The following is a 21134-nucleotide window of genomic DNA, read 5'->3' as shown; positions in this document are numbered from 1 at the left end:
CTCTGCTTGGCACCTTACTGCCCACTTGCTCTCTCTTTTCCTCCATGTCATCTGACCTCCCTCTTTCTAGAACTGTGTACAGATGCTCCCCAATCTCCCAGTCTAGGTTTAGTACCTCTCGTCTGCACATGCTGACCACAATTTCAGTTCTATAGGTGAGCATCTGACCACTGATGCAATGTTTGTGCATCCCACCAGACTGTAAGGTCCATACCTGCTTCCTTTACCAGTATGTTCCCAGCACCAGTACATATGAGGCACTCAATAACTATTTGAAGAATGAATCAATGACCCTAATAAAAAGTTACTACCCATATGTTAGAAGGCACTACAAATCAACTTTAAAAAGGTACACTGAATTAAAAACAAACTGCAAAACCAAGGACCTGGCAATTCCCAAAAGAAAAAATAAAGCCAACAAAATTATGAATGTGTGCTTCCTCACCATTAAAGATCAAACAAAACAAAACATTTTCCCCATAAATTAAAAAAAGTTAAAAATATGAAGAATAATTATGGGCACTATTAGGGAAAACAACTTATTATAATATTGTGAAGGACAATTTGGCAAAATGAAAATTTTTAATTATAAAGCTCTTGACCTGTGATTTTATTTCTAAACAGATGGTTTACTACAGCAATTATTTGTAGCAGTAAAATACTGGAAATAACTTAAAGATCCATCCTTGGCATCTCGTTAAATAAATTATATCTGAATAACAGACGGCTACACAGCCTTTAAAAGAATGGAGTCAATCTGAACTCAATGACACAGAAATATGTTACATTCATAAATTAAACTATAAAAATATATGCCATATAATCTCGCCTTTCAAATAAATGTGTATTGATTTGTACATATGCCTAACTTGAACTTTGGAAGCATACATACTGAATTCCTCTAAGTTATTACCTTTGTAGAAAGAGATTGGGATATGGAAACCAACTTGACAAATTATTTAAATAAGTAAATACTTAAAAAAAGAAAGAGATTGGGAATGAGCATTATTTTTACTATCTTGGTAATTTTTGTATTGTTCCAGTTTTATCATGAGCATTATAAGCATTATAAAGCTTTCAAATGAATTCAAATGAACTGCTCCACCAAAAAATAAAATCCTAATTCACTGACTGCATGTGAAATTTAGCTGGCACTTAGTAAGACATAACTAAGAGCCTTGACCTGTGAACTTACCTATCCTGTTTCATTTTGGGTATTCTGATGGACCATGAGCCTCAGCAACCTGTTTCCTGAACATGCCTTAAAACTCCTGCTTAAGTTTTTCTCTCAGTGTGGAATGTCCTTTCTATGCCCCCTGTGCCCCATCTACAGCAGACCACTTACTCCCTGGCCACCATACATGCATGCATGCGCACACGCACATACACACACACACACCTGCCAAAATCCTGTCCACTGTTAGGCTGTGACCAAATGCCATGTCCCTCCTAAGGGATGCTACTTCCTTGACTCCTCCACATAACTCCATTTATATTTCACTTTCAGTACTAAGTAACCATTACATCTGACCTGACATTACAATCCTTCTGAACTGAAGCCCAGTCAGTCACCATTCTCCTAAATATCCAACTCAGAGCCTCATATGTAGCGGGGCTTCTACACTAGTTTGCTGGTCTGAATCAAATGGATCTGTAAGATGATGAGAAAACACTTTATAAAAAGATTAATGTTCAGAATAAAAAGAGTAAGTCACTCTTTGTCCCTGTTGTGATTTGCCAGAGCACTTGTGACAGCTGAAAGCCAGTGCCATCTGTTTGCTACTATACTTCTCAGGATTCCACATTTACACGGACAGCTTTGTGATCTATTTAGGGTGATTTCTCCAGAAATTCTGTTGACCATCACTTCCTGATGGGAAAGCCTGTGTAGGTTCAGTTTTGTTTAGTGAGGCTATTCTCAAGAACACAGTAATGTTCTTGTTGAGTATCCTTCCATTTCTCCAGAAATTCTTTCAGATTAACTACTGCCTTAAGAACACTGCTTTGACATCAGACCTGGCTTCAATCTCAACTGGGTCTCCTTAGAGAAGCTATTTAACCCTCTCTACACCTCTATTTCTTCATGCATGAAATGGGGAAAATAATATTACCCACACCTTACACAGTTTTTCAAAACTGAGTGAGGTTTTTTTTTCTTTTCCATAATCTTTTGTCAAGTTAGCTAACATACAGTGTACACAGTGTAGTCTTGGCTTCGTGAGTAGATTCCCAAGATTCATCACATACATATAAGACCCAGTGCTCACTCCAACAAGTGCCCTCCTCAATGCCCATCTCCCATTTTCCCCCACATCCTCCAACCCTCCACCTCCACCAACTCTCGGTTTATTCTCTTGTTTGTTCTCTGTATTTAAGAGTCTCTTATGGTTTGCCTCCTCTCTGTTTTTATCTTATCTTTCCTTCCCTTCCCCAATGGTCTTCTGTTAGGTTTCTCAAATTCCACATCTGAGTGAAAATGTATCTTTTTCTGACTCACTTATTTCACTTAGCATAATACCCTCTAGTTCCGTTCTCGTTGTTGCACACAGCAAGACTTCAATTTTTTTCATTGCCAAGTAGAATTACACTGTATGTATATATATATACATACCACATCTTCTTTATCCATTCCTCAGGTGATGGACATTCGGTCTCTCTCCATACTTTGGTTACTGTCCATACTGCTGCTATAATCACTGGGATGCATGTGCCCCTAGCAATCAGCACTCCTGTTTCCTTTGGATAAATTCCTTGTAGCGCTATTCCAGGGTCAGAGGGTAATTCTATTTTTTAATTTTTTGAGAAACCTCCACAGTATTTTCCAGAGTGGCTGCAGCAATTTGCTTTCCCACTCACAGTGGAAGAATGTTCCCCTTCTCCACATCCTCTCCAAAACCCTTTGTTTCCTGAGTTGCTAATTTTACTCACTCTGACCAGTGTGAGGTGGTATCTCGACACAGTTTTGATTTGTATTTTCCTGAGGATAAGCGAAGTGGAGCATTTTTAGAGTGTCGGTCATCTGGATATCTTCTTTGGAAAAGTGTCTATTCATGTCCTCTGACCATTTTTTCCTGGCTTATTTGTTTTTTGGGTATTGAGTTTGCCAAATTCTTTATAGATTTTGGATACTAACCCTTTATCTGATAGGTCATTTGCAAATACCTTTTCCCATTCCGTTGGTTGCCTTTTCGTTTTATTGATTGTTCCCTTTGCTGTGCAGAAGCTATTTATCTTAATAAGGTACCAACGGTTCATTTTTGCTATTATTTCCCTTGCCTTAAGAGACATGTCAAGTAAGAAGTTGCTGGGGCCGAGGAAAACTGAGTGACATTAAAGGAGAATGAAATACAATTATGTGAGCCTGTTACATGCTTGTTTACTGGAAATGCCAGGAAAAAAAAGTGCAAAATGGGGGCACCTGGGTGGCTCAGTCAGTTAAGCATTCGACTTCAGCTCAGGTCATGACCTAGCAGTTCCAGTGTTCAAGCCCTGTGTGGGGTTCTGTGCTGACAGCTCAGAGCCTGGAGCCTGCTTCAGATTCTGTGTCTCCCTCTGTATCTCTGCCCCTCACCTGCTCGCACTCACTCTCTCTCTCTCTCTCAAAAATAAACAAACATTAAAAACAAATAGTTTTTAAACCTGCAAAATGCCAGCCTTAATCACTTATCATTAAACACAAACTATTATTTTCAGTAGGTTACTATCAATACCCTTTGAAGTTTCCTGATGCAGTATTTCTGACGTGACAATATTAAGAGCCATGAAAAAGACTTAATTAACAAGAATTGAAGATTACATTCATATATTAAACTTAATAAATTCATATATAAAATATATAAATTCACGTCTTTTAAATTTCTCCTCTAATTCTGCTTCCTGGACAAGAATCACCTCTGGACACACTCCACACAAAGCCAAATCAGGTCATGCACAGCAAGAACAATTCAGCATCATCTTAAAAACTTGAGAAATACTTACATTCAGATTTCTTTATGACCATTAGATTTGAATTTATGGGTTAGTCTTTTTCGAAGCAGAATACAAGGGACACATGGGTGGCTCAGTCGGTTAAAGGTCTCAATTTTGGCACAAGTCACGATCTCACAGTACTTGAGTTTGAGCCCTGCAACACACTCTGCGTCGGCAGTAGGGAGCCTGCTTAGATTCTCTCTCCCTCTCTCTGCCCCTTCCCTGCCCACTCTCTTTTAAAATAAATAAATAACCTTAAAAAAAAAAAAAAGCAGAATACAAAACTGTAACTATATGACTTGCTGTGAAAAATGTGCACAGGCACATGTTAAGGTGCTCAGTAAATGGCTACTTTTTCATCACTATTTGCTACTGCATAGTTAACTTTTGTTTCATTGTCTTTTCAATGTTTGCCTCCTACTTGACTATATGAGGGCAGGGACTATACCACTCCTCTCACTACCAAAGCAAAGGCTAACAAATATGTCAAGTTCATCAGGTAAAAGATGCCTGATCTGTGGAGGAGAAAAGTCCTGGGTGCAGTTTTTTTTCTTTCTTCTATTTGACATTTCATCAGTGCTCCTCAAATTCGGTATCATATAAATTTTCACTATTAATTTTTTTCAACAGGTAACATTTCTTTGGAAAGAGGTAACAAAACATCATGTTAACAAGTCTTTTACAATTATCAAATACTGAAACATTCCCAGCACCCTCTCTTATGCTGAAAGAAAAATAAGAAAGGAAAAAGTGGTCCCCCCTCCCAAAACATGAGATGCAGAAAAAAGGCCTCCATCAGCACCGGTTCTCAACTGTGGTTCTAGATAACTTAACGGTCTCAGAAGACACCTTGCATGCTCCAGTGACTGATCAAAACGTAGAATACACTTGTGGCCGGGGGGACAGCTCACACAAAAACAAGCACAACCAGACTGCTCGCTCGGACTTGAAATGCCAAAAGAAAAAAAGTCACACGAAGCAACCTACAGAATGTGGAAGCATCATTCACAACTCCTTACAGATCTGGAGATAATACTTCATTGTAAGATACTAACATCCCTTTACACCAGACTGAAAACCAGGAGACAACCTTCCAAAAAAGAAAGATATGTGGACAAGAAAATGGAAAGCTTCCCTTCAAAGTTGTGTCCAATAATTCACCCTTATCTTTTCATTGTTTGCTCACTCCACCAAAGAAGCCCCAGCAATATAACCCTGGTCATTCCCCTTAAGGCACATTCCGCCAGTGGTTCTCAGCCAAAGGTCAGGCCCAGTGAGAACACACCAGTATTATGAAAAAAGTTTATCAGAATCACCTCAATAAGAAAACAATTTAAAAATAAAAGAACAGTCAAGCAAACAGTCCTTGCTTTACACAGTAAGAGCAGCGTGAATTTCAAGTACATGGAACACAAGTCATCCAACACCATGGTTCATATTACAGTTAACATAGTGACATTTTCCAAAAAAAGATCTTCCATAGAGGGAGCTGGCCAACAAAGATCAGAGTGAGGCAAATAACTGAAAAGGGGGAACACTGAAATCTAGATATGCAGAGAGGATGAACCCTGCATCACACTCCCGGCTGATGACACAGAGCCTGCTTGGGATCCTCTCTCTCCCTCTCTTTCTGCCTCTCTCCTGCTTGTGTTCTCATTCTCTCTCTCTAAAAATAAATAAATAAAGACTAAAAGAAAAAAAAAAAACGCTAAAAAAAATCCAAATTCCTGTCCATGATCCACAAAGACTCACTTCTCTGATACAACCCCCTGCCACACTATCCTGACCCACTAGGCCTCAGCCACCACTTTAACATCCTCAATTCCTTCCACCTGCGGGTTTTCTTTCACACTGTTCCTCCGAATTCCCTGCTCTGCTCATCAAAATGTCTCGCCCTTCCTTATCCTTCATGTCTTAGCTTGATGTCACCTCTTCAGGGGCTTTCTGGGTCATTCCATCTAAGGTAGCGTCTCCACCTCATCAAGATTAAAAGCTTCTGCAAGGCAAAGGAGACAATCCATAAAACTAATAGACAACCGACGGAATGGGAAAAGATAGATGCAAATGACATATCAGACAAAGGGTTAATATCCAAAATCTAGAAGGGACTCACCAAACTCCACACCCGAAAAACAAACAACCCAGTGAAGAAATAGGCAGAAGGTATGAACAGACACTTCTCCAAAAAGGACTTCCAGACGGCCAACAGACACATGAAACGATGCTCAGCATCCCTCCTCATCAGGGAAATACAAATCAAAACCACACTGAGATACCACCTCACACCAGACAGAGTGGCTAAAAGGAGCAAATCAGAGAACTCTAGATGCTGGCAAGGATGTGGAGAAACGGGCACCCTCCTACACTGTTGGTGGGAATGTAAACTGGTGCAGCCCCTCTGGAAAACAGTGTGGAGGTTCCTCAAAAAGTTAACAATAGAACTCCCCTGTGACCCAGCAATAGCACTGCTAGGAATTTACCCAAGGGATACAGAAATGCTGATGCATAGGAGCACATGGACCCCAATGTTCACAGCAGCACTCTCACCCATAGCCAAAACATGGAAAAAGCCTAAGTGTCCATCCACAGACGAATGGATCAAGAAGATGTGGTTTATCTATACCATGGAATACTACATGGCAATGAGAAACAATGAAAGCTGGCCATGTGTAGTAACATGGACGGACCTTGAGGGTGTTATGCTGAGCGAAATAAGTCAGGCAGAGAAGGACAAATACCATATGTTTGCACGTATAGGAGGATTAGGAGGAACTTAACGGAGGACCATGGGGGAGAAGAAGGGAGGAAATAGTGGGGGAGAGGGAGAGAGGCAAACCATGAGAGACTCTTGAATGCTGAGAACTAAGGACTGATGGGGGAGGTGGGGGGGAGATGGGCATGGAGGAGGGCACTTGTGGGGAAGAGCACTGGGTGTTATATGGAAACCAACTTGACAATAAACTATTTGTAAAAATAAAAATAAAAATAAAATAGGGCCTCCAATATTGTCTGTCTCTATCCTACCTCAGTTCATTTTCTTTTTTTCTAATTTAGTGTTGATTTATTTTTGAGAGAGAGAGAAACAGAGCATGAGTGGTGGAAGGGTAGAAAGTGAGGGAGACCCAGAATCTGAAGCAGGCTCCAGGCTCTGAGCTGGCAACACAGAGCCCTAGGCGGGGTTCGAACCCTCGAACCATGAGGTCATGACCTGAGTCAAAGTTGGATGCTTAACCTACCGAGCCACCCAGGCGCCCCTCATTTTCTAAACAGTACTTAAGAGTTTGGTTTGTTCACCACCATACTTCCAAGAGCTAGGAGAGTGCCTGGTGGACACAATACACAGCAGATAAACTGTGTGCTGAACAAATAAAATCATTCTTCCTTAGCTGGAATGAAATCTAACTTCTCAAATCTTCTACTTGTTGAACCTAATTTTGCATTCTGTAACTGTGATAAAAAGTGTATTGTTTGGCATTTGTATCCTACTTTAATAAATTTTAAAGCTATTATTTGTTTGTTAACTCTGGCACTAACCTGTTTTTATCGGTAGCTAGCTACTGCTGCTGACTTCAGGGAAATGCTCAAGGAGTGTTTATGAGCAAGAAACCCCAAATTACACTGCCTGGTTGAAGTGTGAGCTCTAGGGGCACCTGGGTGGCTCATTTGGTTAAGCATCCGACTTCGGCTCAGGTCATTACCTCACGGTTCGTGGGTTCAAGCCCCACCTAGGGCTCTGTGTTGACAACTCAGAGCCTGGAGCCTGCTTTGGATTCTGTGTCTCCCTCTCTCTCTGACCCTCCCCTGCTCACATTGTCTCTCAGAAATAATTTTTTTAATTTTAAAAAATTAAAAAAAAAAGAAATATGAGCTCTAACACTTACCCATATGAAATAGATCTCACATGTGTGACTCTGGAGAAGTTACCAAACCTCTCTGTACCTCATTTCCTCATTGGAAAACAAGGATAAGACTTAACTGATTGTCAGAATTTTTAAAATTAAGCATGTCAAGAGCTTACCCCAGTTTCTGGCAGAGGAAAGTTCTGATTGTCAAAGCTACTACTGCTGTCTCAACAGCTAGAGAGGGAAACGTCAAAATAGTATCATATTTCTTTGTATCCTTAAAACCTAGTTTACCAAGTCTCAACAAACCTAGATACAAAGTATGATCCCACAAGTGTGGCTAAGGCACCCCCTTGCACATCCTCCGTAACACTCTGAAACTAGCCCTCATGTCATTGTCATTTTTCCTAAGTTATTTTACTATTCTGTCTCCACCACCTGACCCATGTGAGCAGGTCTCTCTTGTTCGCATTATCCCTAACACCTGCAACAAACAATTAATAACTAAATGAAATTTTACTGAGCCTCCATAACCGTAGTGGAAGCCTGTTTTAAAAGTTTTTTGTTTCTATTTTAACTGTTTCTTCCTACCCTTCCATACTGAAAATACACACAAGCAGCCAATCTGTCTCGTCCACTGCTGTATCCAGCAACTCTACTGGATCTGCCATAACAGAGGCTTCAAAATATTACGGAAGTTTTTGTTCTTGGGTTTTTGTTTTTGATGTTCGAACGTGTTCTCATAGTTTTTTAATTAAACACTAATATCTTATTGACTCCATAATCATTTGTGCTTATCAATATACCCAAAGCCTACAAGAATGACTGAAAGAAAATAAACAGGCCAAATAAGTCATTTTCCGAGAATGAAAAAAATACAGCTAAATAAAAACCATAGTCCTGGACAGGAAGAATCTGACAGATGCAAGCGTTTTTTATTGTTGGCTTTGTCTTTTTGTTTATTTTTGTTACAAATACTTAATTCCCAAGCTCTCCAGAATGTTGAACTGAAATTCTTTCTTTAGGTAAACCAATATGAGGAAAACTGTCAAGCACCGCACGCCCCGTGAACAACTTCTTCCAAGGCAGGAAGGGCACAACCTTGACGCGAGGCCCGGCGGCGGCCCAGGAATCCCGCGTTCCCTCCGGGGCTCGCCCGGTGACCAGTGACCCCAAGGCGGTTCAACGCGCAAAACCGGACGGAAGTGCTAGGGGCCAGAAGCCAATACGGGCTCCACTGCGGGACTCTGGCCCCCCGAGCGCCCCACCCTACCGTCCAGCACTCACCACCAGCGAAGCCGTGAACCCAGGCCGCTCCATGACCCCGCAGACACCGCAAAGGCTATAATTCGATACTGAGCAGAAGCGGAGAGCGACCCCCTTCACCGGGTGCCGCCATCTTGGAGGCGGACCTGTAGCGCCGGCACTTCCGCGGCCACGTGAGATGAAACCAAAACAACTACACGTGCAATCGAGGAAGAGGGGCCCGGAGGTGCGCGGCGAAGGAGGGGAGGAGTCTGGAGAGGGATGTGGTCTAGCCAAGTCTCGCGACTCTTCTCTGCCTCCGTTTCCTGGGGCAGCCTTGTGATTTGGCTCGATAAAGGAACTCTCGCGAGCAAATGAGGCTGGGCGGGATCCTGGATGAGCCGCTGGGTGGTGGCCAGGTGAGGCGAAAGGGTTAGCCCCAAAGAGGCGTGGCTTAGTGAAGGGGCGGGACTACTTTAAGGGGACCAGGCTTGCGGTTTCGCGTTCTTTTCGGGTTTTCTCTTAGTTCTATTTGTACACATTTTGAATTTCTATAAAACAGACTCAGCATCAGACGATTATTAAAGAAAGATATAGAAAAAGGCTTTCAAAGATCCCTTACTCCAGGTAAAAGTTAGCGTCCTCCACTTGTTACTGACAGTTACTGCAATTACTATTATTATTTTTTAAATTACCAATTTGCGGGGGCGCCTGGGTGGCTTAAGCGGTTTAGCGTCCGACTTTCGCTTAGGTCATGATCTCGCGGTTCGTGGGTTCGAGCCCCGCGTCGGGCTCTGTGCTGACTGCCAGCTCAGAGCCTGGAGCCTATTTCAGAGTCTGTGTCTCCCTCTCTCTCTGACCCTCCCCTGCTCACGCTGTCTCTCTCTCTCTCTCTCCTAGAAATAAATAAAAATATTTTTTAAAAAATTACCGATTTGCAGAATTGCTCCTCTTGTTCTTGGTGGTACAAGTGCGCACATCTAGAAGTCCCAAACAAAAGCTAAAGGGAACATAGCAGAGCCAGGCTTGAAATTTTTCTTAGCGCCTATCTTCCCTCAAACCCTTTGTAATAGCTTTAGTAGGCTCCTTGTCTTCCTTTATTGAATCGATTTTCATACCATTCTTTATTCTCATCTAGATGGGTGATCTAGGAATAATTACCCAGCATACCTTTAAGGTTTCAAATTCTAAGCTTTGCCTACAAGATTTGGGCATAACTTCTCCAAGATTGAGTTTCCTCCCTTGTTAAGTTGGGGTAATGATAGTAACTTGTTTGGGTACTATTACGGATTCAGTGAAGTGATGCATGCACATTCTCAGCTTAGTTCCTGGTGCACGGGAACTGTTCTCTAAAGATGGTGGTAATGTCACTTTCCTGCTTTAAATTATTCCCTTTTGCTGCAAATGTGAGATAATCCAGCTCCTTATCATGGTACCCACCTTCCAGATGGTGTCTTCTGTCCCTCTTCCCACTGGCTAGACTACTCACAGACTATACAATTTCAAGCTTCCCGATTTTACCCATGGTGTTCCTTCTACCAGCACCTTTCCCTATGCTGCCTGCAGAACATTGGTCGTTTCCTGTTTGCCACATGTCACAGTCCATGGGCCGTCTCAAAATATGCTAGCTCACTTCCCCGGGGGCCAGCAGGAGAAAATCTTAGGCTGTTGTTTGTCTCTTTTAAGAGCCTATATGATGAGGTCAGCCCTACCCCTCCATAATTTCTCTTTTGATTGACTCAAATGATTAGGGACCTTAATTACAACTGCAAAATCTTTTTTTTTTCCCCATAGAATGCAACAGAATCGTGGAAGTTATATTTCATCATGTTAACAGGTTCTAATGACACTCAAAGGATGTGATTGTACAAAACATATGAATTAACAGGGCAGGAATCTTCAGAACCATCTCAGAAGTATGCCAACAACATTTACCCATAAGCCCTTGCTGGCGGACTCCTCCAAAGCCATCATGGTTTGATCAATAGACTTCCACTAACGCTTTCATCAAAGTCCTTCCATTTTTTAATCTACTGCCTGGTGGCAAAGCCATTCTTACAGTTTAAATGTTTGTTACAGCAGCAGACCATTTTAAAGTACCAAAACCTGTACTGGTTGTCTATTGCTGAGTAACAAACTACCCCAAAACTTAGAACAATAAACCTTCATTACCTCACACAATTTCTGTAGGACAGTCATCCAGGGATCCCTCAACTGAGTGGTTCGGTCTCAGGGCGTCCCTAATGGGTCTGCAGGCAGGTTATCAGCTAGGGATACAGCTGAAGATTTGACTGCTCACTCCCATGACTAGCGAATTAGTGCCAGCACTTGGCAAGTGTCCCTAGTCCCTTGTGACAGAAACTTCTCCATAGAGTTGCTTGAGTGTCCTCATAATATAGCAGCTGGTTTTCCCCGGAGTGAGTGATCTAAGGGAGAGCAACACAGAAACTATAGGCTTTCCCATGATCTTGCCTCAGAGAAGTCACTCGGTTGTCATTCCCGCAATAGCTTGTTTTTTCTTTTAACTTTTTAATGTTCATTTCTTTTTGAGAGCAGAGGTGGGTCAGAGGGTGAGAGACACAGAAACCAAAGCAGGCTCCAGGCTCTGAACTGTCATCACAGAGCCTGACACAGGGCTTGAACTCATGAACTGTGAGATCATGACCTAAGTCAAAGTCGGCCACTTAACTGACTGAGCCACCCAGGCATCCCTGCAATAGCCCATTTGTTACCACAGGCCATCCCTACTTTTTATGGGATTGGACTAAACAGAGACACGAATGAATACCAGCAGGTGAGACTCATGGTTGACACCATGTAAATTGGATACCACATCAGAGACGTGCAAGTGAAGATTCTGATTAGATACAGGTACCTACTCACTAAACTGACAACAATAAAAAACTCCCAACAGACCAAGTGCTGTTGACAATGATGAAGAGCACTTGGAGCTCTCATACCTGCTGAGACTATAATATGGTACAACCACTACAGAAACCAATGCCTCTCTTATGGTTGTATATATGTTTTTGTTGTGGGTTTTTTTTTTTCACGAGCTGTAATTCACTTTATTTTTCTTGTATAAACCTAGGTGGTGGCCATACCCCTGCACAGAGACTCTGGTGTGGGTCTTTACAAGATAGTCAATGAATTCCTGATAGAGAGACTTGGTGAACACAGTCTCTTTCCAGAGGTCAGGGGGAGATAGATGTAGGTCTTGGGAATGGCATCAAAAGTGGCCATGGTGAATGCCTAGGGTGGCAATGCAGCCCCTGGCTGAGGTGTAGCAGTCTTTGATGCCAGCCATCAGCATCGGCTTCTTGGGCATAGGGACTGAGATAACACCAACACCTCTGGGGATGAGGATGAGGAGAACTAGCACAGAGCCTCAGCGGCCGGTCAACTTGCATGGGACAGTGTGGGGCTTGCCAATCTTGTTCCCCCAGTAGCCTTGCCCCACGGGGACAATGGAAAGCTTGGCCAGGGTGATGGACCCATGAATGGCAGTGGCTACCTCCTTAGAACATTTAACATCCAGACTGATGTGTTCATTGTAATCTCCGATGGCAACAAATGTCTGTGAAGAGCCTGAGAAGGCTGGTGGTCCACTGACCTACACAGCATCAGTAACCACCACCCAGGACCTGTTGCGTGTCTCAAGGAAAAAGTGGCTACTGTGAGGCCAGTCTGAGGTCCTGAGGAGATCCTTTCTCTCTCTCTCTCCATTTGTTTGTTTGTTTTCATTTTCCATCTATATTTTTCCACCTCCCCAAATGCTTTTTGGCCCCCACTTCCAAGCTTTCCAATATGCCTTTTAGGTATTTACACAACAGAAATGAAAACATATGTCCATTATTGGGAGGGGGGTAATTTTTTTAAATGTTTATTTATTTTTGAGACAGAGAGAGAGCATGAGCAAGGGAGGGGGAGAGAAGAGGGAGGGAGAAAGAGAGAGAGAGACAGAATCCGAAGCAGGCCCCAGACTCTGAGCTGTCAGCACAGAGCCCAACATAGGGCTCAAACTCAAAAACTGTGAAATCATGACCTGAGCCGAAGTCAGATGCTTAACCAACTGAGCCACCCAGGTGCCCCTTTGTGTCCATTGTTGTTAAGCAGCTTTATCCATAATAGGCAAAAGCTGGAAACAACTCAAAAGTCCATCAGCTATGAATGAATGAACATATTATGGTATATCCATACAATGGAATATTACTCAGCAGTAAAAAGAAATGAATTACTGACACAAAAATATAGATTAGTCTCAATGCATTATGTTAAGTGGGAAAAAAACAAATTTTAAAAAGTATGTACTTAGTAATTCCACTTATAAGAAGTTTCAGAAAAGATAAAATTATAGTAAAACAGACTAGTGGTTTGGAGGCATTGGAGTAGAGGCAAGGAATTGGTTATAAAGGAGGCACAAAAGAACACTTTGTGGTGATAGAGATATTCTATATCATTATTGTGGTGGCCACTGCTTGGGTGCATATATTTACAAAAATTCACTGAATTACACAATTTATTGTTTTTAACTGCACAATTTAAATGGACACATCTTACTGTATGTAGGTTATACTTCAATAACATTGACTAAAACAGCATATTTGTCTACTGAGATGGTGATGATTGAAAATATATTCATGTAAAGTACTTAGTCCACTGCCTGGCATGTATAAAATATTAAATTTATTCAGTATTTTCCCATTAATGTTATAGATCCTGAATGTTATGAACGAGAAATTGATAAATTATTGAGGTGCACACGCACTTTGTGATACACACTACCATACCTCCCTAAGAGAAAACAGATATTCTTTCCAGTTACTAATGATCTTGGAAGTCTTAGCTACAACTCTTCCCTTAAGAGAGAATTTAAGCTGGACTGTTGATTTCAATTTTGAGACAATAATTCATTGGTTCTAAAATTAAGGGGAAACTCTTTTCCTCTTCAATGTAATGACTGCCTTTAACTATGTTGGAAGAAATTATGTTGATGCCATTTCCTGATAACCTGGAAGGTAATACAACTCATTGGATGCCGTCTAGAATCAAGAAGAAATGTAACATTCTCTCCTTTTGAACAAAGGTAAAAGCTTCACCACATATTTCATGATGCCACTAGAAGCCCTATTGGAAACACGGATCTTACAACATGAACCAGGACTTCCTTTTCATAAAATGCTAGCAGAAAAATATGGCAGTTGATTGAGTGTCTGACTCTTAATTTTGGCTCAGGTCATGATCCCAGGGTTGTGTGCTCTGTGCTGAGCATGGAGCCTGCTTGAAACTATCCTCTCTCTCCTTCTACCCCTATCCACTCACATGCACACACATGGGTACTCTCCCTCTAAAAATAAAATTTAAAAAAAAAAAAAGAAAGAAAGAAAGAAACATCTGTCACCATTTGAACATACCTTTTAAGTGGAGTGTTTCAATGTGTTGTCATTGTCTCTGCACTGCAGGTATGATATGTACTCAAATCTTCAATTTGAAAAGATACAGGAAATTAGGTAAGCACCGATTTGCATTAAACATGAGAAATTACATGATAACACAGTCTTCTTCAATTAAATCTATTACTGTAAGTCAAGTTTACTTTTAAAAAAGTTCTCAAATCTCAATAGTATTTATACAAATTTGCAATAAGTCAAAACATACATCAAAAAACAAATTAGGTCTAACTTACGAGAAGTGAAGGCCATAATGTTCAGGTAGCAGGAGACCCAATCTCCAGGCCACTGTTGCTGATCTTTATTGAAAAATGAGGTCATAAAGTTATGTTCAGTAAAAATATTCACAGAAGTATTTTAACCCATCTGCAAAGGATAGCAAATGTATGTAATGGAAAGGAAGTCAAATGAAAAATGTAAAAGGCCCATCTTAAAGGCCTGTTTTCCACTGAGTAATAGAATCAAGGGCATGCTTGTCATGTGGCTTTGTCTTTCCATTTCAAATCAGTGAGAAAAAAAAAATGGTCCTTTCAATAAATGGATTGGGAACAGTCAGCCACTCATTTTTAGAAGAAAATAATTTTACATCCTTGTCTCATACTTTACCTCCAAATACTCTTCTAAATGGCTTAAAACCTTTACTTGACATAATTAAACTATTAAAATACTAAAATAAAAGGGTAAACATTTTACTATTTAGGTAAAGAAACAGGTTCTATGCATCATTTTTTTTGTACTAAGGAAAGTAGTTACAGTATATATGACAACAGTGAATCCTTCATATTAAATACCTCCCATAAATCAATGAGAAAAACTAATACAAATAGAAAAAATAGGCAAAGTTCACAAAGGAAGAAATACAAGTACCTATATTTACTGGTAATACCAAAATGAACATTAAAAAACAATAAGGCATTTTAGGGTAAAGATTTATTTTATTTTTTTAACATTTATTTATTTTGAGAGAGAGAGAGAGCACAAGCAAAGGAGGAGCAGAGAGAGAGGGAGAGAGAGAGAGAGAGAGAGAGAGAGAGAGAGTCCCAAGCAGGCTCCGTGCCATCAGTACAGAGCCCAACACAGGGCTTGATCCACAAACTATGCGATCATGACCTGAGCCAAAATCAAGAGTTCAACTTTTAGCCAACTGAGCCACCCAGGTGTGCCAAGATTTTTTTTTTGTAAGTAATCTTTACACTCAATGTGGGGCTTAAACTTACAACACTGAGATCAAGAGTCACATGCTTTACCAACTAAAAGAGTCAGACTCTCCAATAAAGCTATTTTTCTGGTGACCAATATAGCAAGATATATCAAAACCCTTTAAAAATGTTCTTTGTCCTTAATCATCTCTACTTCTTGCATTGTGCTCTAAGGAACTATTTTTTTTTCAGTCCACAGAAATAGAATTATAAGGATATTCATTTCACTGTCTATCATAACAAAATGAGAATTTTTTATACATATAAAAATGTTCATCATTGTGTGGCTGAGATAATCCATAATAGTGCCTATATGTAGGTATTTAAAACCATGAAGTAGGGGTGCCTGGGTGGCTCAGTGGTTGGGTGTCTGACTTCAGCTTGGGTCATGATCTCACAGTTTGTGAGTTCAAGTCCTGCATTGAGCTCTCTGCTGACAGCTCGGAGCCTGGAGCCTGCTTCAGATTCTGTATCTCCCTCTCTCTATGCTCCTCCGCTGCTTGTGCTCTGTCTCTGTCTCTCTCTCTCAAAAATAAACATTAAAAAGAAAACAAAATCTTTAAATAAATATGACCACGATTTAGATGAATCTTTAATGATACAGAAAGATGATAAACATAAAAATAATTGCACGAGAGCATATGCATATGCTGGTTTTTCCTCTTTATTCTTCAGCAGATCTATTCTCTGCCTTCTGTGTCTTGTTTTCTGTCCTCGGGGGCGGACCCCTGGGAACTGCCTCTGGTTTCCAGCCTGACTTGGCCAGTGACAGTCATGGGCAATCAGAGGATGGCAATGGAAAGATGCCAAGGTATTTCTTCCCTTCTTGCCTTGACCCAATTCTGACAGGTGGTATGTCCCTGGACAAATCTCCTATAAGACAACTTCCCCTCTATGGCTTCCCTCTTTTTGGCCTCTTGTAACACATTTTCCTTCCCTTCCTTCTTCAGGTCTATGGATGATAATGGCTTTTTAGTGTTATAAGCCCTGTCTACTTCTTTCATACCTAACTGATATTCTTAGCACTATGCACAGTTCTGCTCAAAATCCTAGTTGAGTGCTCTCTTTTTGTTAATAAAACTCTGGCTAACAAAAGACAATGTGATCCAACTTTTTTAATGTTTATTTATTTTTGAGAGAGAATGGAGAGAGAGAGAGAGAGAGAACGTGTGTGCACAGTTGCACACACATGTGTGGGGGAGGAACAGAGTGGGTGGGCAGAGGATCTGAAGCAGACTCTATGTTGACAGCAGGGAGCCTGATGTGGGGCTCAAACTCTCAAACTGTGAGATCATGACCTGAGCCAAAGTTAGATGCTTAACTGACTGAGCCCCCAGGAAACCCAAATAAATGCTACTTTATTTATTTTGATAGAGGAAAAGAGAGAGAAGGAGGTAGAGAGAGAGAAATATCACATGAGCAGGGGAGGGGCAGAGAGAGAAAATCCCCAGCAGGCTCTATATTCTCAGCATTGAGCCCAATGAGGGATTGGATCCCATGAACCATGAGATCGTGACCTGAGCCAAAATCAAGAGTCAGACACTTAATCAGCTGAGCCATTCAGGTGCCCTGATCCCATTTTTGTAAACATACATGGATTAGTTATCTATTGCTACATAACAAACTACCCCAACACTTAACAACTTAAAACAACAAAGATTTACAACCTCAGAATTTCCCTGGGTCCAATATCTGAATATTACATAGGTACACATAGGCTGGCTCCAGGTCTCTCATGAGACTGTAGTCATGCTGCCACCAGGGCTGCACTCCCATCCGATGGCTCAAGTGGGGGAGGAGCCATTTCCAAGCTCACTCACATGGGTGTTGGCAGGAGCCAGTTCTTTGCAGGATGTTGGACTGAAAAGCTCAAGTCTTCACTGTCTATTGACTGGAGGCTTTCCTCAGTTCCTTGCCACATTAGCCTTTCCATATAGGAGCTTGCAACATGGCCCCTGGCTCTCATCAGAGAGAGCAAGCAAGAAAGACTGAATGAGAACACCCAGGATGGAAACCACAGACTTAGTAATCTGACCTCTGAGTTGACATCCCATCAATCTTACCAACCCACACTCAAGGGAGAGTATTACACAAGGAAATGAATATAGGCAATAGGAATCATTGGGGGCAATCTTAGAGGCAAAATATAATTTGCAAATTCAAATGAAAAAATCTGCATGATCACTGATTATCTTTGGATACATTAAAAATGATCTTTCTGTTTTTTCTTGGCATTGCTGGCAATTTCTAATGGATAATTGCTACTGCTGTGACTACAATCATCATTTGAATCTTTTATTGCTAACCTATCTCTAACTGACAGCCGCTCACTTGACATTGCTTAATTTTTCTACCTTTTTCCATGAGCAAGTTGATATAAACCTGTCTAGACTTGAGAAAGAGTGAATCAATTATCTGCCATAATTGGGTTTTGTTCCATATTTGAGTCAGCAGAAAGCTATGGCTTGGTTTCCAAGATATGTATGAAAATAATCAGGATGAAAATTGTTCAGCTAATTTTTGCATTCTCTGACAAAGAGCTCCACCCTATTGGACATGGAAATTATCTTCAAACTTTGTACCTTGTGCATTTACTGCCCATCAGTTTAGCAAGCCTGCCACGCTGAAATATAACACAGAATTGCCCTTGGTGTAATTGTTCCCCTCTGTTGAAGTGGCAACAAATAATTACAGATCACCCTTGTGACACAGATGAGGATAGCAAATGATTTTTTCAGCCACTCACTATTGTTATATTCAAGAGCAAATTGAGCTATTTTTTCTTTGCAGTGTAGGAAATAATGGGAAAACATAAATGGGTTCATGACCTTCCCATTATAGGAAATTTAAAGAGAAATTTTCACCATTAAACCACAGTTACAGCTAAGCACAACAACTTTATTATTCCTCAAATTAATTCTATCAGCAAGTGCTAAATAAACACCTATCATATGTCCATAACGTCCTTTTTTTATATAAATGTCTTACCCTACAAACTTCATTTTTTTAAATCAAGGTTCCATGATTCTTACAATCTGCTACCTTAAGAAGCTTGCCTCTTATTCAATTTCTCATTTATCTTTGAGACAAACCATTACCTAATCCTTCAGAAACGCCTCTCCTCTTCCCTTCTCTCCTTTATCTCTGCAGGACATCTTCAAAAATTATATCTTGGTGGCACCTGGGTGGCTCAGCCTGTTAAGTGTCTGACTTCAGCTCAGGTTATGATCTTACAGGTTGTGGGTTTGAGCCCTGCATCAGGCTTTGTGCTGATAGCTCAGAGCCTGGAGCCTGCTTCAGATTCTGTGTCTCCCTCTCTCTCTGCCCCTCCCCTGATCATGCTCTGTCTCTCTCTCTCTCTCAAAAATAAACATTAAAAAATTTTTTAAATTATTTATTGGCTAATGAATGGCTGATTCAGTCATAAAAGCCTCCTGCTGACCCCATGCCCCCTGTCCAGTTCACCTGGACAGGTCTACATGAGTAAAAGAAATTACAATCACCTTATATCAGGCCCTATGAGATGACTGGCCATTTCCCCATTGACTTTCCCACTTAATCCAAACTGTCACCTCTGATGTCAGTATTATAAATGAGCCTGGACTCCTGGGTTCTTAAAGAAAAACAACAAAACCTAAAAGAAATTCATTACCACCTCAGAAAACAGTTTGGCAGTTTCTTACAAAGCTAAACATAGTCTCAACGTTTGATCTGGTAATTGCACTCCTTCGTATTTACTGAAATTAGTTGAAAACTTGTGTTCACACAAAACCCTGCACATGAACATTTTTAGCAGCTTTATTCATAAGTGCTAAGACTTGGAAGCAACCAAGATGTCCTTTAGTAGGTAAATGGATAAATAACCTGTGGTACATCCAGACGATGGAATATTAATTAGCACTAAAATGAAGTGAGCTATTTAGCCATGAAAAGATACGGAGGAACCTTAAATGACTATTAAGTAAGTGAATCCAGCTCGAGAAGGCTGCATACTATATGATTCCAACTGCCATATGATATTCTGCAAAAGGAGCAATAAAAATCAGTGGTCACCAGAGGTTAGGAAGAGGGAGGAATGAATAGGCTGAGTGTGGAGGATTTTTAGGGCAGAAATAAATTAGTATGATAGTGTAATGATGGATACATATCATAATATCTTTGTTCAAACCCAGGGAATGTACAATGAGGAACTGACCCTATGTAAATTATGGATTTGGGATGATCATGATGTTTCAGTGAAGGTTTATCAGTTTTAACAGTTTTACCACTCCAGTGAGGTTGTTGATGGGCTGGGGACAGGTACAGGGAATATATAAAACCTCTGTACTTTTTGCTCAATTTTCCTATGAACCAAAACCTCCTCAAAAAAAAAAAAAAAAAGTCTGCCATAATTAAAAAAAAAAAAAAAAAAAGGAGGAGGAGGAGCACCTAGGTGGCTCAGTCGGTGTATATGTCCACCTCTTGATTTTGGCTCAGGTCATGATTTCATGGTTCATGAGATTGAGCCCCACATGGGGCTCTGTGCTGACAGCGTGGAGCCTGCTAGGGATTCCCCCTCTCTCTTTCTCTACCCCTCCCATGCTCTCTGTTTCTCAAAGTAAATAAATAAACTTAAAAAAATAAAATAAAAAAGGAAGTCATTGTACTATTCTTTGAGATTCCCAATGATAATAAAAAACTTTAGTCAAATTCTATCTTCTTTGTAGCCAGGGAAAGAGACAGTTAGGAAGGAAAGGAAAGAAAGGGGAGGGGAGGGGAGGGAAGGGAAGGGAAGAAGAAGGGGGAATGGAAAGGAAGGGAAGGGAAGGGGCAGAGAAGAGAAAAGAAGAAAAGTGAGATAATGTAAGAAAAAAATCATGTTGATATTAAGACACTTTTTCTCCAGCCCAAATGTGTGTCGACAGATGAATGGGTAAACAAAATGTGGTATAAACATACAATTATATATTATTTAGCCTTAAAAAGGAAGGAAATTCTGACACATGGTATAGCATAGATAACCTTGAAGATGTTTTGTTAAATGAAATAAGCCAGTTACAAAAGGACAAATACTATATTCTTCTGCTTACAAGAGGTGCCTAGAATAGTTAAATAACAGACAGAAGGTAGAATGGTGGTTGCCAGGAAACAGAAGGGGGCAGAGGGAGATGGTTAGTGTGTAACGGGTACATACTTTCAGTTGGGGAAGATGAAAAAGTTCTAGAGATGGATGACAGTGATGGTTGAACAAGAGTGTGGTGTACTTACTGCCAGTGGAATACACACTTAAAAGGGTCATTTTCATGTTATATATTTAACCACCATAATCAAGACATCTTTTCTTAATAGGAGAGGGAATACCTTTAATATATTCTATTTCAAAGATGAAACGCATCTCAGTCTCACAAAAAAAAAAAAAAGCTGATGCACAACATTCTTTTTAAAAATTT

The 21134-nt window shown here is 40.6% G+C and overlaps 1 protein-coding gene, 1 non-coding gene and 1 pseudogene across 3 annotated transcripts in view; all 3 read right to left on the bottom strand.

The window, feature by feature from the left end:
* The window catches only part of SLC25A26 (solute carrier family 25 member 26), a 140595-nt gene extending 131367 nt beyond the window's left edge, over positions 1–9228 (bottom strand). Inside the window, exon 1 of one of the 2 annotated variants that reach the window (XM_039240075.1) lies at positions 9099–9228. In XM_039240075.1, the coding sequence (XP_039096006.1) occupies positions 9099–9131 (33 nt within the window). In that variant the 5' untranslated portion in view covers positions 9132–9228. The remainder of the gene's footprint in view (positions 1–9098) is intronic. The other variant, XM_039240072.1, reaches the window with a different exon arrangement.
* Positions 9194–21134, bottom strand: part of LOC120236953 — a 32553-nt pseudogene continuing 20612 nt past the window's right edge.
* LOC120236966 lies at positions 12699–12772 on the bottom strand. The gene has a single exon (XR_005529820.1). It is a non-coding gene; the product is annotated as a small nucleolar RNA SNORA64/SNORA10 family (small nucleolar RNA).

Source organism: Hyaena hyaena, unplaced genomic scaffold, assembly GCF_003009895.1.
Source record: "Hyaena hyaena isolate Hyena2069 unplaced genomic scaffold, ASM300989v1 scaffold_167, whole genome shotgun sequence".
Classification (NCBI taxonomy): Eukaryota; Metazoa; Chordata; class Mammalia; order Carnivora; family Hyaenidae; genus Hyaena; species Hyaena hyaena.
Note: the sequence above shows the minus strand (reverse complement) of the source record. Positions and strands in the feature narration are given on the sequence as shown.